This window comes from Mustela lutreola, chromosome 4, assembly GCF_030435805.1.
Source record: "Mustela lutreola isolate mMusLut2 chromosome 4, mMusLut2.pri, whole genome shotgun sequence".
NCBI classification, from domain to species: domain Eukaryota; kingdom Metazoa; phylum Chordata; class Mammalia; order Carnivora; family Mustelidae; genus Mustela; species Mustela lutreola.
Genome location: NC_081293.1, coordinates 3,032,900 through 3,049,467, shown reverse-complemented (window position 1 = coordinate 3,049,467; position 16,568 = coordinate 3,032,900). Strand labels below are relative to the sequence as shown.

Here is a 16,568-nt window from a genome sequence, read left to right as displayed (position 1 = left end):
CATTCCCTCCTCCTGCCCCACACGGTCAGCTTTGTTTCTCGGGGATGGGTTTGAAGTATTTTCTCTTTTCCAGGGTTTTGACACATCTGCTTTTTCTAATTAAAATATTTCCCCATGCCGGATCATCAGGTGGGCGGATCTTGAGTTCTGAGGACAGAAGGTGCTTCCCTCCTTTTTCTTATTTTCTGTTCAGCAGGGAGATTACACAACGAGTTTCATTTCATGGTGGCTTTATTGGTGTCCCCAGGTAGCCACACATGGTCTCTCCCACACTGGTCTTCCCCAGTGCACCACCAGCCGGGCTCCCACTTCACACCTGCATGAAGGCCCCGGATGGGGATGCCCCGGGAAGGCCTGGGGCCCGGCCTGCAGGCCAGGTGCCCACTCACGGGCAAAATGTTTGGGCCAGTGCTTCACAAAAGCAGATGTCTCCTACTTGGTTTGCAAGCAGCGTGTGAGAAGGCAGGCGATTTTTCTCTCCTAGTGCTTTCTCTGGCATTTTCCTCGCACAGCGGGGCCATACTGGAAGGGGTTCAAAGTGGAAGGTGTGGGGCTGCAGAGATGGTTCTGGAAGTCAGCGTTTAGACCCACACAGCAGGCCTGGGAAACGACAAGAAAAGGAGAAAGAAGACCGTTTCCGTCTCTGGGTTTCTTGCATTGAGTTCAGTGAAATCCCAGCCTCTGGCGCCTACCGCTTAATTCAGAACATTAAACGCCGTTCATGTTGAAAGGGGGATGAAACGAAATTCATTTCATTTTTTCCGAGGTCTCTAAATAGCCATGAAAAATCCATTTTTTTCTGCCACCAATTAATGTCAGCGCTCTTGTGGCTTTAGGTGGATGCTCTAACCAGGGTACAGGGAGCCGGCCCCAGGGCCCGGTGGCACTGCCAGGCAGCGGCTCACAGGCCTCGTGAGAGTGGGGAACCTGCTGTCTGGCCCATACTGCAGCCTGAAAGCGACCTGTGGTGTCCTGCCCGTGCGGGCACGGCTGGCCAGACCAGGCCCCCAGGGAACTGCTCAAAGAACTGGCAGTGGGAGCCGCCGTCAGGTCCTGGGGTCTCATTGGGTTTTCCACGCTGTGTCCATAGGCTTGGTGGAGGGTGACAGTGGCGCTCCCTGCCCCGTCCCCACTCCGAGTCAGCCCTGCAGGCACCGGGGGCAGCATGTATATCCCACAGGTGCAGCTGGCCCCTTCGGGAAGAAAGGCCTGAGCTTTCCTGTTTCTACCAAAGCCCTGTTGCACGCCATGAAAACCTGCTTTGGAGTAATAGATGGTCAGGGATTTTTTTTTTTTTTTTTGTGATTCCTAGATTGTATTTAAAGATCATACAAAAGATCCCAGACACAGGACTTCTAATCCTCCTCCTCCTCCTCGTCCTGGTTGGTCTGGAAGTAGCGTAGCTCGTAGCTCTCCTTGCTGTTGGCCACCACACGCAGCCAGTCGCGGAGGTTATTCTTCAAGTACTTTTTGGTCAGATATTTCAAATACCTTTTGGAAAAAGGCACCTCGGAAGTTACAGTGATCTTGCTTTTGCTCCTCTCAATGGTTACCACCCCTCCACCGAGATTTCCAGCTTTTCCATTCACTTTGATTCTCTCCTGAAGAAACTGCTCAAAATTGGCCGCATCCACGGTTCCATCTTCTACAGGGCGGGTGCAATCAAGGGTAAACTTCAGAACTTGCTTCTTTTCTTTGCCCCCCTTCGCCACGAGCTTTTTCACGGGCGCCATGGCGGCTGCGGAGGCAGAAAGGGAGGTGGGCGGACTGATGGTCAGGGTTTTACACATTCCCCCCACTCGCCGGGCTGGGAAGGCAGCCGGGCAGACTGTTATCTAGGGCAGAGTCCATTACTCAGCCCGAGAGCCCGCGTGCTCGTAAGCCTGCCGTGCGCGGATTGGCTTACAGTGCTGCGGGCAGTGAGCCCTTTCCCTACTCCGGGTGTCTTCAGGGTCCTTGGGGTTAGCCTTGCCCTCCCGCTCCTGGCCCCTGCACTTGGTCCTCCTGCACCCAGAGCTGTCACAGCAGGCCCCTCTCAAACATGGGCCTCTCCCTCCTGGCCGCCCCCTTTGGGTCCCCAAATGCCATGTGTTCCCTCTGGCACCAGGCCCTGCTAAGGCAGACTTGCCATAGTCTGTCCCCACCCACCCCCCAAAATGCCTATTGTCTCTCATGTCAGTGCCTCCTCCGGGGAGCCTTCCTTGACTGCTCAGGCCATCAGACCCCCAGCCGTGGTTCTTGTTAATCCTGGAGTTCTCCTCCTGAGTCCTGACTTCAAGCACAATGGCATGATTTGTGTGGTTAGCCCTTTCATTTTGCAGGTCTTCTCTGAGCACCTGCAGTGTTCTGGGCACTATTCTAAGTGCCGGGAGTCAACGGTGGATCAGTTAAGGTGCTCCAGCTGCGGGAAAACAGGAATTCCTCCCGTCGCCGGCTTGCGACACGCAGGACTTTTTCTTGCATGAGCAGGAGGGTGGCAGGATGCTGTGGCTGCAGTGGTCTCGCGGCCTCTCCTTTGTGTCCCCACGTGGTTGCCGCAGCTGCCGGCGGCGCACCCGCCTTGTCCGGGAAGGAGGAAGGGGACGGAGACGGCGCCTGCCCCTTGTTTTATCACTTAACACCTCAGCGGACTTCTTACCCTTCAGCCAGAGTTGTCCTGTAGCACCTGCTGCCCACACAGGAGCTCACGTTCACTGAAGGCGACTCGGAGCAGACAGAGCCCATCCGATGGCCCTGTCCGTGCCTCTGCACCCGCCCCAGGGCCCTCCATGCCCCGCACGGCTCGGCCGCAGTCCTGCAGACGTCGTTGGGCTGCTCACGTCCTTGTGACCAGCCAGGTCTCTGCGGATGTCATTTTCTCCCAAAACCGTTTCCTGCTCACCTGTCCTCCGCCGGCCGCCCTCCCACCGACGTGGCCTCCCGCTGGTCCTGAGGGGCCCTGGGAGCCTGCCTGGCCCCGGACCCGCCGCCTGCGAACCTTGTCACGCTGCCAGCCGGCGAGCGTCTTCACCAGCTGCCTTCCTTTCTTGGCTCACACGTCAGGGTCGGGCTCTGGGCCTTCCCTGGGATGGAGCCCAGCGCTGGGCTGGTCTCTGGAGCGCGGGGCTGTCGCCACGCGAGGGTGTCGCGCTCACACGGCTCCTTTGTGCCACCTCGCTCCTGGCCGGCCCCTCGCGTGTCTGGCATTGTTGCCTTCCGGGCGGACCCTCCCACCAGCCCGTGTTGGGACGCGTGGGCTCCCCGACGCGTGTGCCGCTATTGAAGCGTCGTCTGGCTGCCCTGCAACACCCCACCCAGCCTGCAAGCCTCCTCCACCCTCCGTCAGGCCCCCCGGGATGCGCAACATACCTGTGTGGGAACACACTTGCTTTTCTGCCTGGGGCTTCCCGTCCACACCCCACCTGCCCTGCCAGATGGCCTGGCGCGTCCGGCCAGGGGACACAGCCCCCTGACAGCCCGGGCTGTGCTGATTCAGCTCCCTCATACTTTGGCCCACAGAAGGACTCTGCGCCGTCTGTCCTGCATGTCTGTAGGAAAAGAAGGCGTGTGGGAGTTTCTGTGGCGTCTCAAATTCCATTGCTGGCGGGCGTAATAGAGAACATCGTTAAAATCGCTGCCTTTGTTATTTTGGCGAAGCCGCCAGCAGTGGGTCCCGGCGATGATCCTGGACTAGCACCGCTTCTGCTCCTGAGCTTGGGCACCGGCTGCAACAGCGAAAGACAGCCCAGCCGGGTCTCAGCCGGGACGCGGGCTGCGGGTACCAGGCCTTCGTCTCGGGGGAAGGTGCTTCAACGAACGTTCATGTTCGGGAAGGTGACGCGGAGTTTGATTTCAGTTCCGTTCACCAGTAACAGAGCCTCTGGAGCGTACTGCTTTAGACCTCACGCAGCCCCGTGACGGGCTGCTTGGGTGTGACCATGAGGGACAAAGGCCACTCACTCAGAACGCAGAGTTCAACCCCCCCAGTTACTCCAGTATGGACTGATGGCCCTCTTTTGGCTCTTGGCATGATTTGGATGGAGCTTCTCCTGCTCTGTGAGAGACACAGGTGTCCTGTGGCCTCTTGTGGCCTGTGGCGGTCCAATCCATGTTGAGGCTGGGCTGCCCTTCACGTGGGGTTAGACCAGGCAGACCAGGGACAGCATCACGTTGCTGGGCGCAGGGTGCTTGTTGGGGTCGGTACAGCTGTGGGCAGGCCCAGCTTCAGAGTCCTTTTGTATGGTTCAGAGATGCAGGTCCTGGGGTGCATGGGCGTTCCTGGGTTCGGAGCCCACCACTGAAGCCTCCCCATGGCGTTCAAGGCCAGCAGCCTCTGAAGTCCAGCCAGCCCCTCCTGCCTGTGGTCAGAGTCTGGCCGCTGGGGTGAGGCTTCGCAGCACGCCAGGCCCTCTTCCCTGAGGAACGCATGGGACCGAGCTCTCCAGAAACCGCCCCTCGCTGTGGTAGCAGTGGGAGAGGCCTCCATCACCTTCACTGCCTGCCCTGCCCCTCTCTCGGAGCCCCTCTGCGCACTCGGTCCTGGCAGTAGGGGTGCGAGCGGGCTTTGCGCTGTGTATAAGGAGGGCCTTCCCCACGGGCGTGCTGGCCCAGCGGCCCATTCGCTGTCTTCCCGGGGCTCTGCGATTAGGCCCACGCAGCAGCCCCAGGAGGGTGGGGGCGTCAGTGTTGTCTCACTGGTGAGAAAACAGAGTCCTGGGGAGGAGAGTGAACCACGAGTGCTCCATCCCCTGGGCTGGGACACATGCCAGACTGCGTCTGTGCAGCAGTGCTGGGCCCACGTCCTAGGCCTTGAATCGGGGGCCAGTGACACAGGGGCCAGGCAGCAGGGAGCTGAAGGGGGCTGCGACATCCTGTTTCCAGGCGCAACAGTGGCAACAGTGCCAGCTGCGTGTCTGCAGGCCCTGGACGCCCCACAGGTGTTTCCTGGCGATCCACTTTGGTGGTGGTTGGACTGTGGCCAGTCTTGGTTCCTACGGTTTTCTGAGCCTGTTTCTCCAACCTTCCCAGAAGTTCTGTGAGTAACAGAACAGGCTTTCAGTAAATTGCTTTTGTGCTTAAATTAGCTGCTACCCCTTTCTGATGCTTGTCATTAGGAGCTGTGCGTGAGGTGGGGCTCCAGGTGGGAGGCCTCAGCCAGGGCGCCTGAGTCCAGATCAGTTGAGAAACAGCTTTTGAGCGGGGCCTAGGCAGGAGCCGTGGGTTCATGGTGAACACGTTTGTGAGAGCTAGGTTGCTGTGCAGGCCTGCTCAGAGGTTTTAACACACTGTAAGTGTACAGGTATGTTTGCCAGGAGGGCTCAGTACATCCAGGCTTCTCGCTCCCCATAGAACCTTTCTCCAAGTAGTCTTTTGGAACATACTTTGGGAAGTGCTGTGCCAGACCGTTGGCCTGGATGGTAGAAATGCTGGTCATCTAGCTCAAGTATTTGGTAGAAAACTCCTCATGCATATGATGCGTCTGTCCTGGTGGAACCTGGTCTCATGGTATCAGACTCCCTGCACCAGCATCTTCCCGTGGCTCAGTGTGATGGGAAATGTCCACGGATGCGAGGGGTTGGGGGACAGCAGTTGATTGACTCCAAGGAATGAGCGAAGGGCCCCAGGGGGCTGGGAGAAGGGTTAACCATCTGCTTTTGAAGAATGGAAAGGATTTTAGTGCTATTGGGTGAGTTATTGTGGAAGGAAGCAGAGTGCTCTGTGTGACAAAGGTCAAGACCATATGGTTAAAATGTCGATGAGACAAGGATAACAGTAATCCCAAATCCTTCTGGGAAGCTGGGTCTAGATACACATTCCAGCTAACCCGCATGCTGACCCTGCGGTTTAGGTATCCTTTATCCCACAGATGAACATACTCGTTTAGGTGACTCGTTTAGGCTCAGGTTAGGTGACTTTCGCAAAATGACAGGCCATTGCTGGGAGGCGGCCATCTGCTTCCTGCCTGTGCGTGGCCAAGTGGAGGGGTGCCCTCAGGCACTGGGGATCCATGGAAGTTGGGGTGTTCAAGGAGTACGGTGTGTCAGAGTGTCTGTGATGTCGGGTGACCATCACAATCCCCTGTCCAATTATTGGGATGTGGAGAGGAATCTTCTTCAGACCTCCGTCAATACCCACAGAAAAGTGGACGTTTAACAGGGTGGCTCTGGAGCCTTGGCCTCAGGATAGAATCTTGGGGGCACTGCGTATATACTGTGTGGTTCAGGGAATGCTGCTTGACATTGTCAAAGGATATAAATGCACTTCTCCCCTGGCTGCTGGGAAGACAGCTGAGGGAGTCCGTATGTGGCATCAGAAGTGAGTGGAAGGCCAGAAATGGGAACAGGGCCTGGGGTGGGGGTAGTGGGGTCTGCTGAGGTTTTGCAGTGAAGCAGACACTGGGCCACATGGTGCGGCTCGACAGTCAGAGAAGAGACATGCAGCTGAGGCTCCACGGCATCAGGCCCAGTGTGGGGAACCTGAGCTGCCTATTGGGGGGGCAGCTGGCCTGGGGGCACTGATGAGAAAGGGTCCAATAGCGTGGACCATGAGGGGCTCAGCCAACCTGGCGTGCAGAGGGCCCGGGGAAAGTGCCCAGGGCAAGTGCCAGGGGGCCATACGTTCTCCATCACTGGAGCAAGAAGGTGGCCACAGCCAGTGGGTTGCGTCCCAGTGATACCTGATTTACAAAGCACTAGAGGCTGGGTCTGGCCTATGGGCTGCAGTTTGCTGACCCTGATATAGCCCCTTCGTGTAATTGGCCGTTGATTTGTTGTTCAGGGTAAGGGGAGGAGATGGCTGGGAAGGACCAGGTGTCCTGAGAGCCCTGAAGAAGGCCTTCCATGTGTGAGAGTTGATGAGGCCTTGGGATCTGAGCTGGGGTTGGCAATGATAAGAACTTGATGGGGTGCAGATGAGTGAGGGTACAGGTGGGGTGAGGGGAAGGAGATCCTTAAGCTAAGTCCTGGTGGCACCCCCCCCCCCACCCGCCCTGCCGCGCTCTGTAAAGCCACATGGAAGAGAGCATTCTTGCAGGGTTGCCAGTGTGGGCAGATCGTGGGAGGTGCCTGCAGCACGGGAAGTGGAGGCGGAAGGTGAGCAGCCCCGCCTACAGGTCAGGAGCAGTGGGGGGCTCATGTGGCCGGCCTCAGCTGTTCCAGTTCAGCGCAGGTGGCTGCAGGGGAGCGTGGAGCACTGGGAAGTGCGGGCATGTAGGATCACATGGCCAGGCAGGAGTGTCTCCCTCTGGGTCTTTCGCACGATTAGGAAAGGAGTTGCAGGGAGAGAAGGAGCTCTGAGGACACGGACTGGCCCAGGTAGTCGTTCCCCCCTGCCCCCCAACCCTCCCTTGGGTGTCCGTCCTCTTGGTGTGGTTTTTATCAAGTGTTGGAGGCTTGTAGGCCTCTCGCCATGCCCGTTCATTCTTTTCAGCCTTTGCTCTGTTCACTAAAATTAATACCCAAATGAACAGGTAAGATGCATCATAGGGTGGTTTTTATGTTGGTACATTTCTCTGAACGTAAGTTAGATACATAGTTGGCCCCTGAATAATGTGGGATTAGGGGCACTGAGCTCCATATGTACCTGCTGACTCCTGAAAAACCTTATGAAAAGCATGTTGTTGACCTTACTGATAACCGCTGAACGGTAACACCTGTTTCATGTATCATTGGTATTATCCTGTGTTCTCACACGAATCCAAGCTAGAGGACGTCTTCAGAAAGTCGCAGGGCCGAGAACACGTGGAAGTGAGCCCCCCAGTGAGCTCACTCCGCTCACACGCACGCGGCTCAAGGGTCAGCTGTGCGCGTGCCACAGCCTTCGGGGGTCTTTCCGGCGCGCATGCGCCCCCGACGGCCTCCGCCTCGGAGCTCCCCTGGCGCTGCCGGGGCTTGACCTGCGCGTCCTCCAGGGTGTCCGGCGGCCTCCGTGTCGGCCAGGACGAAGCCGGGAAGCGTCTTGTCCCGGCGAGCCGAGCCTCGTCCGGGGGACCCTCGGCGGGGGCTCCCGGCCGCCGTCCCGGGAGTGGGTTTCGGGTCGGCAGTGGGCGCGCGTCGCCCGGGGAGGGGACCGCGGGCTCCGGCGTGACGCTGTCCCTTGCTCGCAGGTGCCGGCGGCATGGACGAGGCCTGCGACGTGCGCGGCGGGGCGGTGGACAGCCCGCTGGGGAGGATCGAGATCGCGGCGTGTGAGCGGGGTCTGCACGAGGTCCGGCTGCGCGGCCGGAAGACGCCGGACGCCGGGTGAGTGCGCGGTGCCCCCACCCCAGGGGGCATCGGCTCGGGCTGCGGGGACGCGGCGCTGCTGCTCCTCCACGGCGGGCCCCTCCCGCGGCGTCGGGGTCGCGGCCCCGCGTCCTCCCGCGGCGTCGGGGTCGCGGCCCCGCGTCCTCCCGCGGCGTCGGGGTCGGGGTCGGGGTCGCGGCCCTGTGTCCTCACGTGGCGTCGGGGTCGCTGCCCCGCGTCCTCACGCGGCGTCGGGGTCGGGGTCGGGGTCGCGGCCCTGTGTCCTCACGTGGCGTCGGGGTCGCTGCCCCGCGTCCTCCCGCGGCGTCGGGGTCGGGGTCGGGGTCGCGGCCCTGTGTCCTCACGTGGCGTCGGGGTCGCTGCCCCGCGTCCTCACGCGGCGTCGGGGTCGCGGCCCCGCGTCCTCACGCGGCGTCGGGGTCGCGGCCCCGCGTCCTCCCGCAGCGGGGTCGCGGCCCAGAAGCCGTGGGCCGCGGGGCCTCCCCCGCCGCGGCCCGTCCCGGAGGCCGCCGAGCACCTGGCGCAGCGCGGCTCGGCCGTTCGGCGGGTGCGGGCGTCCCTCCGGGAATCGCGGCGGCGGCTCCGCACCGGGGCCTTTAGTCAGGCCCCTTCGCTGTTGACAGGCCGCCCGGAGAGTTCTGCTCGGCGGCCCCGGAGCCGCGGACTCGGGAGCGCCCCGCCCGAGAGCCAGGGTCGAGGTCGGGCTGCCCGCGGGCGCGCAGCCGGGGAGCGAGGACAGAAGAGGCCCGGGGCCCGACGTGCTCGCTCGCCCTTTCCGCGGGACGCGGGCTGCCCTCCTGACAGATCCGCGCCCTATTTCTCTTAATTGTAACCACATAAAAATTTAAAGCGCCCCTTAATGTTTTGTTCTGAAATGCAGCATTTCCTCCATTCATCGATCGTGAGTTGTTGTATGAAAATTGCCGTTCTCATTATTTCTGACAGAAGAGGGGAGAAACCGCCCACTCCTGCTCAGTGTTTGTCTTAACTGGCTAATAAACACAATGCCATACAACCCATTAGATAAAGAAAATACATAGAAACATAAAAATTGATTTTAATGGAGCCCTGTCAGAGACCGCCATAATGAACACAGGCGCAGTAATAAATACCCTGTTTCGCCTCCAGTGTCGAGATTTTTTCCTGTAGAGCTGCACGTTACAATCAATAGGTTTTGGGTTTTTTTTTTTAGACCAAAAAAACAGGCAGACCTTTGAACTATACGCATACACTCTTCACTTTTCTATGAAAACCATCTGGCCGTGGTGTTCAGAAAATCACAGACACCAAATAATTCGTGGGAAATGTCATTTTGCCTCTTACATATTCACTGGCACAATAAATCACAAGTTTTGTTGAGCTTTTATGCTTTAAGAAAAAAAACATCCCTTGAAGTGAATTTGGGGAAGAAAATAAAACCTAGACTTCTAGTTCAATGCCCATTATGAATGATGAGAACAGAACAAAGATGAGGCTTAATTTTGCGTTTCTGCTTTCTGAGTCGGGATTAGGTGCAGCTGTGGAGCTCTCCTCCTCCTGGCATCACAACACACAGCCCATCTCTGTCGTGAAGACGTGCTTGTACATCAGCCCCGGAGCCGGGCTCCAGCTTTGCTCGGCATCCCCAGGCTGTGTTGTTTGTCCTGGTGCCCTGGGCCACTGTCTGGGGCACGAGCTGCTGTGCTCCCACTCCAGGCAGAGGAGAAGGAAAGGAGACCCCCACCTCCCTTTCTGGAAGGAGCCTCTCACCTCCTCCTCTCGTGGGGCCGTACCCAGCTGAGCGGCATGGGAGGTGGTCACATGTTGGCCAGAATTAGGGGTTGTGTGTGTAAGGGAGAGGTGGGAAGTGGTTTTTAGGAGCGATCAGTCTGTTTTACACCTATGGGTAACTTTGGCAAGGGACATTTAAAAGATACAAAGCAACAAAAATTCTGTATGAAAACAGAGAATTAACCATTCTTACCTTATCACTTAAAAAATGGAGGTGAACGTTACATAGTGAACTTACGGAAACTGTTCTGTGCATCTTGACAGCTGTACAGCCAAATAGTCACCGACCTCGACCAGGACCTGGAGCGTCTAAACCAGCCGTTCCCTTGTGCTCCCGGTCTGTCCCACATTCTCTTGCATCTGCTCTTGTGATTTCTGTCTTGGTCAGCTTTGTTCCTGAGCTGACCAAGAACCAATTTCGTTTCTGTAAACAAAATTTTTTCATCTGCTCTTCTGTTTTGGATTCTCTTGCTTGACCATGTTTTAAGGGTCTCCCATGGCTCGGTGTGTTACTGAGGGGCAGTTTAGGAACGCACCACAGTTCATCGGGTCTCCTGTTGATGGACATTTGAATCTTCCAGATTGTGACTACGGTGGGTAAAACAAATTTTTGTTCAAGCCACTTTGGACACCTTTTCACGTCTCTGGAGTCCACTCCTAGATGCGGAATTGCGGGATTGCATGGCAAGCACATGTTGAGCCTCGTGAAAAGCTGCCAGAACGCTTCCCAACATTGAACCACTCTGTGTTTAATTCCAATAGAAATGGAGTTTCCTTTGGTCTGCCCGCTCACCAGTACTTGGTGGTGGTAGTTTTTAGAGTTTCAGCCATTCTAGCGGGCGTGAGATGTTATTGTTCTAATCTGAGCCTTCCTCGGGACTTCCTCTGCCCCCCTTCTTGACCACTCCTGCGTTTTCCTTGCGTGGGCTCTGCGTGCGTCTTCTGCCCGCGCTCGTTCTGATTAGGAGTCCTCCTCACGCTGTACTGTCCTGTGTATTTCACAGTTGGATGCTTGTTTTCGTTCTAACGTCCTCTTTTGTTGGGAAGTTCCTAACTTTGAGTAAGTACAACTTAATGTTCTTAGCCTTTTTTTGTCTTTAAGATTTGCCCAGTGTAACTTCACAAATATTTTCCTATAAATTCTACTAAAATTTGATAAGTCTGGCTTTTATGTTTAGATATATGACCCATCACCTTGAATCCCCTTATTGTGAGGTATTTTTTTTCTAGGGTTAGTTTTCCTTTGTTGGAGGAATAAAAAAATTCACCGAATCCCCTTTGTACATTTGTCAAAAATGTTGACTATAGGGGCGCCTGGGTGGCTCAGTGGGTTAAGCCGCTGCCTTCAGCTCAGGTCATGATCCCAGGGTCCGGGGATCGAGTCCCACATCGGGCTCTCTGCTCAGCGGGGAGCCTGCTTCCCTCTCTCTCTGCCTGCCTCTCTGCCTACTTGTGATTTCTCTCTGTCAAATAAATAAATAAATAAAATCTTTAAAGAAAAAAAAAATGTTGACTATACATGTGTGGGTCCCGTATGTCCTGATGTTGTGTGTAGGTCAAGTGACCTCCTCATCTGTTCTACAACAGAACCATGGGCATTTGGTTGCGTAGCTTTATGATAAATCTTGAATTAAGGTAGCAAGTCTTCCAATTTGGTTTCTTCCCCATAAAGATTGTTTTGGCTTCCATGTCTTTTAACTTTACTTATTAAAGAATCAAGGTGTCCAGTACTGATTGGGATTTTGTTTGGGAATTCATTGAATCTGTACTGTTTTGGGAGAGGGATGATCACTTAAAAAACCTTCCAGTATATATGCTTTATCTCCATTCAGCTTGTCTCTTTTTCAGTATTCTAATTTCCAGCATAGAGATCTTGTATATCTTTTATAATCTGATTTCCAAATATGTTGGTATTTATCATAGTTTAATATGATTTTTTAGTTACTGCTGCTACGAAGCTGTTGGTTTTTGGTGTGTTGATCTTCTGTCCTCTTACTGAATTCTTAGTTGTAGGGATTATCTTACAGATTCCTTAGGACTTTTGCTATAAAAAATTGAGTCTGTGACTAAAGACAACTTCTCTTTGATCTTTATGCCTTTTATTTTTGTCCTTGTGCTGGCTGAAAACCTGGTGTGGGGAGTAGACGTTGTGACAGTAGACCTCCTTCCCTTGTCCCAGTTACGGGGACGGCGGAGGGGGTTTCCATGGCAGGAGTCCGAGTGCTGCCACCTCTGGGCCCCACAGGTGTCCTTTCTCAGACTATGAATACTTCCTTGATCTGTTGGATTTTGTCACATGATTTTTATGCGAGTGTCACCATCATTCTTTTTTCCTTAGACACGGTCAGACTAGTCTCGAGCGGCTGGACTAACGTCACCTAATTCGTGCTCTCTCCTACCCTCCCATGCCAGCCCCGTAGAACTACCTTAAATTTATTTTAATACTTCTGTGTTTACGTTCAAGATGGATGTTTGTACCTTTTTTGTGCTGTGTGTCCGGACGGCTTTGGCACTCAGGTGTAAGGCCAGTAGGACTTCTTCCTCAGGTCGTGCAGGAACCCCTGTGATGCCCTCCATGTTCCTCTCACAGAAAGACTTCTGATTCGAGTTCCTTTTGTCGAGTAGAATTAGGTGCTGCCCTTGCCCTCCTGAGGGGAGCTCCCAGCGTGGCTTTCTGCAGGTAGAGCCCTGTATGCCCCTCAGGCCGTGTTCTCCAGCTCTGCTGATGGACAGTGTCCAAAGGGATTGTGAGCTGAGTATCCTAATGGCTCTGGGATCCTGTTCTCCTCCTCCTTGTAGAGTGCTTGTGAGTACTGGGGTCTTTATGTCCTGGAGACATACTGCTGTGTTCAGTAGCTAAATTGGAAGTTGGCCACTGATGTCTGTCTGCAGTTGCATCTCACTGAGACTTCCGTACGCGGTAGGATTCCTGTTGCGCACATCAGTCTCCCGACCTGTTCATGTGGCTTCGCACATGGATCATTGGTTTTTTTTCTATAGGTTACGTTACTCACCTTTTCCTCCCTAGAAATATTTGAATAGAGGATATCTATTTGGGAATTATCAGCTTTATTACCTCTTGCCAGTATCATGTTTCCATCAACAACCATCTTGTTCAAGAGTAACTGGCTTGCTTTTGCAAGAACTTGACCAAGGTCTCCCCAATACCATCGCCGTGTGGCTACAAAGCTTTGACCCCATCATTCCCTGTAACGTCTAATGAGATGTAGAATGGAGTTTTCTAATGTGATTTGGAGGCTTGCATGGCTTTCCATAAAGGGGATTCCACTGTTTTCCTGGAAGAAGGCCTGTCCAGCTCTGCTGCGCTCGTGCTGGCGGAGGGATGGTGAGGGTTTGGGGGCGGGACGCCAGAGCTGCACGTACCTTGGCCTTCCCTGAGTGAAGGATCTCTCCTGGGTTGTTGGTGTTTTCCCCCCATGTAAATCTTTTTAGAAAAAATGCAGGATTGCAATATTGAAAAAAGCTTCTATCATCCAACCAAACTGAGCAATTATAAAAATGTTTTGTATTTTGAGAACTTACTGCATGCAGGCTGCTTACTGCTTTCTAGCAGAAAGACTCCGCAGTGTTCCTGGCATCCTGCCCTCACCAGCTCTGTGTGGAGCCTGGGCAGGAGCCTGACCCTCCTTCAAGGCTATGGAGGGCTGGCCAGCGCCTCCTCTCACCAAGTTCATGGGCAAGGGCCTGGCAGCTCTGGGGCGTGCAAATGTGACCGTGGGGTCTCTGTCTAGGAGGGCACATCCGCCCCACTGGGTGCTCTGTCCATTTTTGCTCCATTCAAAGTGTGCAGGTAGGCTGCCTCTGAGGCCTTCCTGAGGGGAGGTCGGACGCGTGACGTCCCCAATGTGTCCTCCGTTCCAGCGGGTGGCGATCGGCTTCTGCATGGATTCGTTGCTCTCGGGTTCATCGTGTCCGTGTTTTCAGTGATGCCGACTCGGGCCGGGCCTGCCTCGCTCCTGCCCAGTGATTCCCTGCCGGGCTGCCCACTGCTCCTGGCTGGGGGAGCTCTGAGGCTCCACACATCCTGAGAACCTTCCTGGGAATTCCCTGCGCCCATCCCCGACAGACTGGGAAGTCAGTGCAGACACAGGCAGCACCTGCTTACGGTCTTTCCCTCAGGAGAAGCCCTGGGAGAGGCAGGTAAAGAGACCTCCAGAAACACGCCGTAGGGTGCTGCCTGCAGCACACCCGGCTGTCCCCCTGCTCTTCGCGGGCCTGACTCCGGTGTGTGTCGTGTGTGCTTGCGTGTGTGCCCCTTAAGGAGTCTCCTGAGTCCCATACACAGGGCTCTGTGAGGGGACGGGGCACCTGCCAAGCTCTTCGGCTAACGAGAAACCGTCTTTTTAAAACGCAAGCCCTTGAATGCCCTGGGGAGTGCAGGCAGCCTCGTTCTTGTGCCACGCAGCTGTCCAGCTGCAGATCTGAGGCCTGTGTCTGAGCTGAAGACGCCCCTCGCCAGTATCCGAGGCCTGTGTCTGAGCTGAAGACGCCCCTCGCCAGTATTCGGCTTGGAGGGGAAGCCAGTCCGCGGTGCACAGGGATGGAGTCCCCAGACGTGGGTTCTCGATGGCGCACACCGAGGTGGTGGTCTTGTGTTCCGACTGAAGGCTACAAAGACCAGCCTGGAAGCCAGGGCCGTTCTTTTCATCCGCAATTCCCGTGAAGAATTCTGTCCTCCCCAGGGTCCCCGGGTTTGCTCCTGGGGCCTGCAGAGTTGTCTGGGCAGCACTGAGGCCACAGTTCTCTATGTCCATGAGGGAAACGCGGGCCACGGCCGTACCTTCCAATAAAGCCAGGGTGTCAGAATGGCGGTGGAGTGACAGACTGTGGTCCTTGCCGCCGGGACTTTTGAGTTCACAGCGTAGGTTCCCTTTGTGGCTTTGTGACCCTGCAGAGAACTGAGGGGGATAAGAAGCTCCTTCTCTGAAGGCGTTGCAGCTGCCACACCGCGGACCAGACCGCATGACTACATAGACGTGGTGCCCCATTTTGTTGTGAACTTCTCTGGTTTCTGATATAGAAAAGAGAAAAGCAGTGCATGGCTTCAGGAGTTTGGTCTGTTTCCCTCATTTCTGTGAGATCCTGTTTCACAGTTTTGTTCTTCCCTGGCTCAGGGCAGAGGGCAGAGGCAGGCTGTCGGCAAGACACGAGCAGGTGTCGCTGGGATTTAGCATCTTTGTCTGGACCCATCTAAGAGCCATGTACGTTTTATTCCTGTCAGTTGTTTTAAAGGGTTGCAGGGAGACAGAAGTGGCTGAAACTCGGATGCCTGTGTCCGTGGGTAAGAAGCAGGCTGGCCCATTTAATTTTAAGCCCTCTGGGATCTTCTTGGAAGAAGAGAACCGTTGAATGAGTTACAAATATGTGGGTTCAAAATATGAACCAGACTGTCCCAGTAAAGGGTTTGCTCGGGAAGCGTGTGACGTTTGGACTGTAAGCACACGTGAGAGGAGAAGCAGCGAGTCGGCGACTTCAGGGAAGGGTGGCGGGTTCACGCCGCCGCCGTCCTCTGCTCTGCAGAGCAGCTTCCGTTTCAGGGGCCTTGGGCTGCACCTCTGCTCTTGAAACGATGGCGGCTTTCCCAGAGAAGCTGCACTCTCGTCCCCTTTCTGCTGCCTTGGAAGGCCTTCCCCTTTTCCCTGAGGACAGGTGGCTGGTGGTGCAGTGTGGCCCTCACCGGCCTCACCCTGGCGTGCTGTCCAGTGGAATTCGGTGCCGCTGGGCGAGGGTAGAGCCTGGGCCACTGTGGCCCGTGCTGGGGTTTTCTTGAGCTGTAGCGGGGAGCTCATCTCGGACTCCAGTCCTCGGGCTCCCCCAGACCAAGCAGCAGCTCTCACCGGAAGGAGCGGCCCGCCCCAGGGCTCGGCGGGTTGCAACAGTGCTTGTGTGTAGTCCCACCCAGGACCTGGGGTCTGATGGGGGCATTTCTGATGGAAGGGGCTGGGTGCGTGGCGGCCCTGCTCCACGGCCCTCTGCCACGGTCTCTGCTGCGGATGGGCAGGCCTGGACACAGCGGGCCCCTTCTGAGTCTGGCTCGTCTCTCTCCTGCCCTGAGTCGTGAGGCCAGCTTGTGGACCTCCTTGCTGACCGCAGGCCACAGCCATGCCCTTTTCCTGCAGCTGGTTGGCTGTGGCCTGGAAAAGCCATTCAGGGGCCTGTTCAGATGGGAGGAAGGAGGTCCAGTAAAGTCCCCTGAGAAGAACACGGGGGTTTATGACCACGTTCTAGCCTCTCGAAGGCCACTTGCATGTGCCTCTGGAATCCTCTTCCAGAACACATCGGGACCCCAGGAGCGGCATTGGGTGAGTGGGGACTTGAGACAGTCTGGGACCTGGTGAGCACACCTGCTGCTTTGGGCTTCGGGCAAGGTGGTCAGCCCCGGCGCAGCTGTGGCAAGTAGTGGTGCAGGGTGTCCAGGGAGCACTCGGGACCACTCTCCAACCCCCCACCCCCAACATGACCCTGCACAGCCATGGCTGCGGGACCTGCCTGGCTTTCCCTGGTGGCCCAACTGCCCCTCTGCTGAACAGTAGAGACCCCAAGGCCTTTTCTCTC

At 56.0% G+C, this 16,568-nt stretch overlaps 2 protein-coding genes across 2 annotated transcripts in view; one reads left to right on the top strand and one right to left on the bottom strand.

Moving 5' to 3' along the window:
- Positions 1-16,568, top strand: part of MGMT (O-6-methylguanine-DNA methyltransferase) — a 277,054-nt gene that overhangs the window by 54,519 nt on the left and 205,967 nt on the right. The window contains exon 2 of the mRNA XM_059172828.1: positions 8,084-8,219. Within this exon, the coding sequence (XP_059028811.1) occupies positions 8,095-8,219 (125 nt within the window). The 5' untranslated portion in view covers positions 8,084-8,094. The remainder of the gene's footprint in view (positions 1-8,083; positions 8,220-16,568) is intronic.
- On the bottom strand, positions 1,324-1,762 carry LOC131830537 (large ribosomal subunit protein eL22-like). Its single transcript, XM_059172830.1, has one exon. The coding sequence runs from the start codon at positions 1,731-1,733 to the stop codon at positions 1,356-1,358; it is 378 nt and encodes a 125-aa protein (XP_059028813.1). The 5' UTR covers positions 1,734-1,762; the 3' UTR covers positions 1,324-1,355.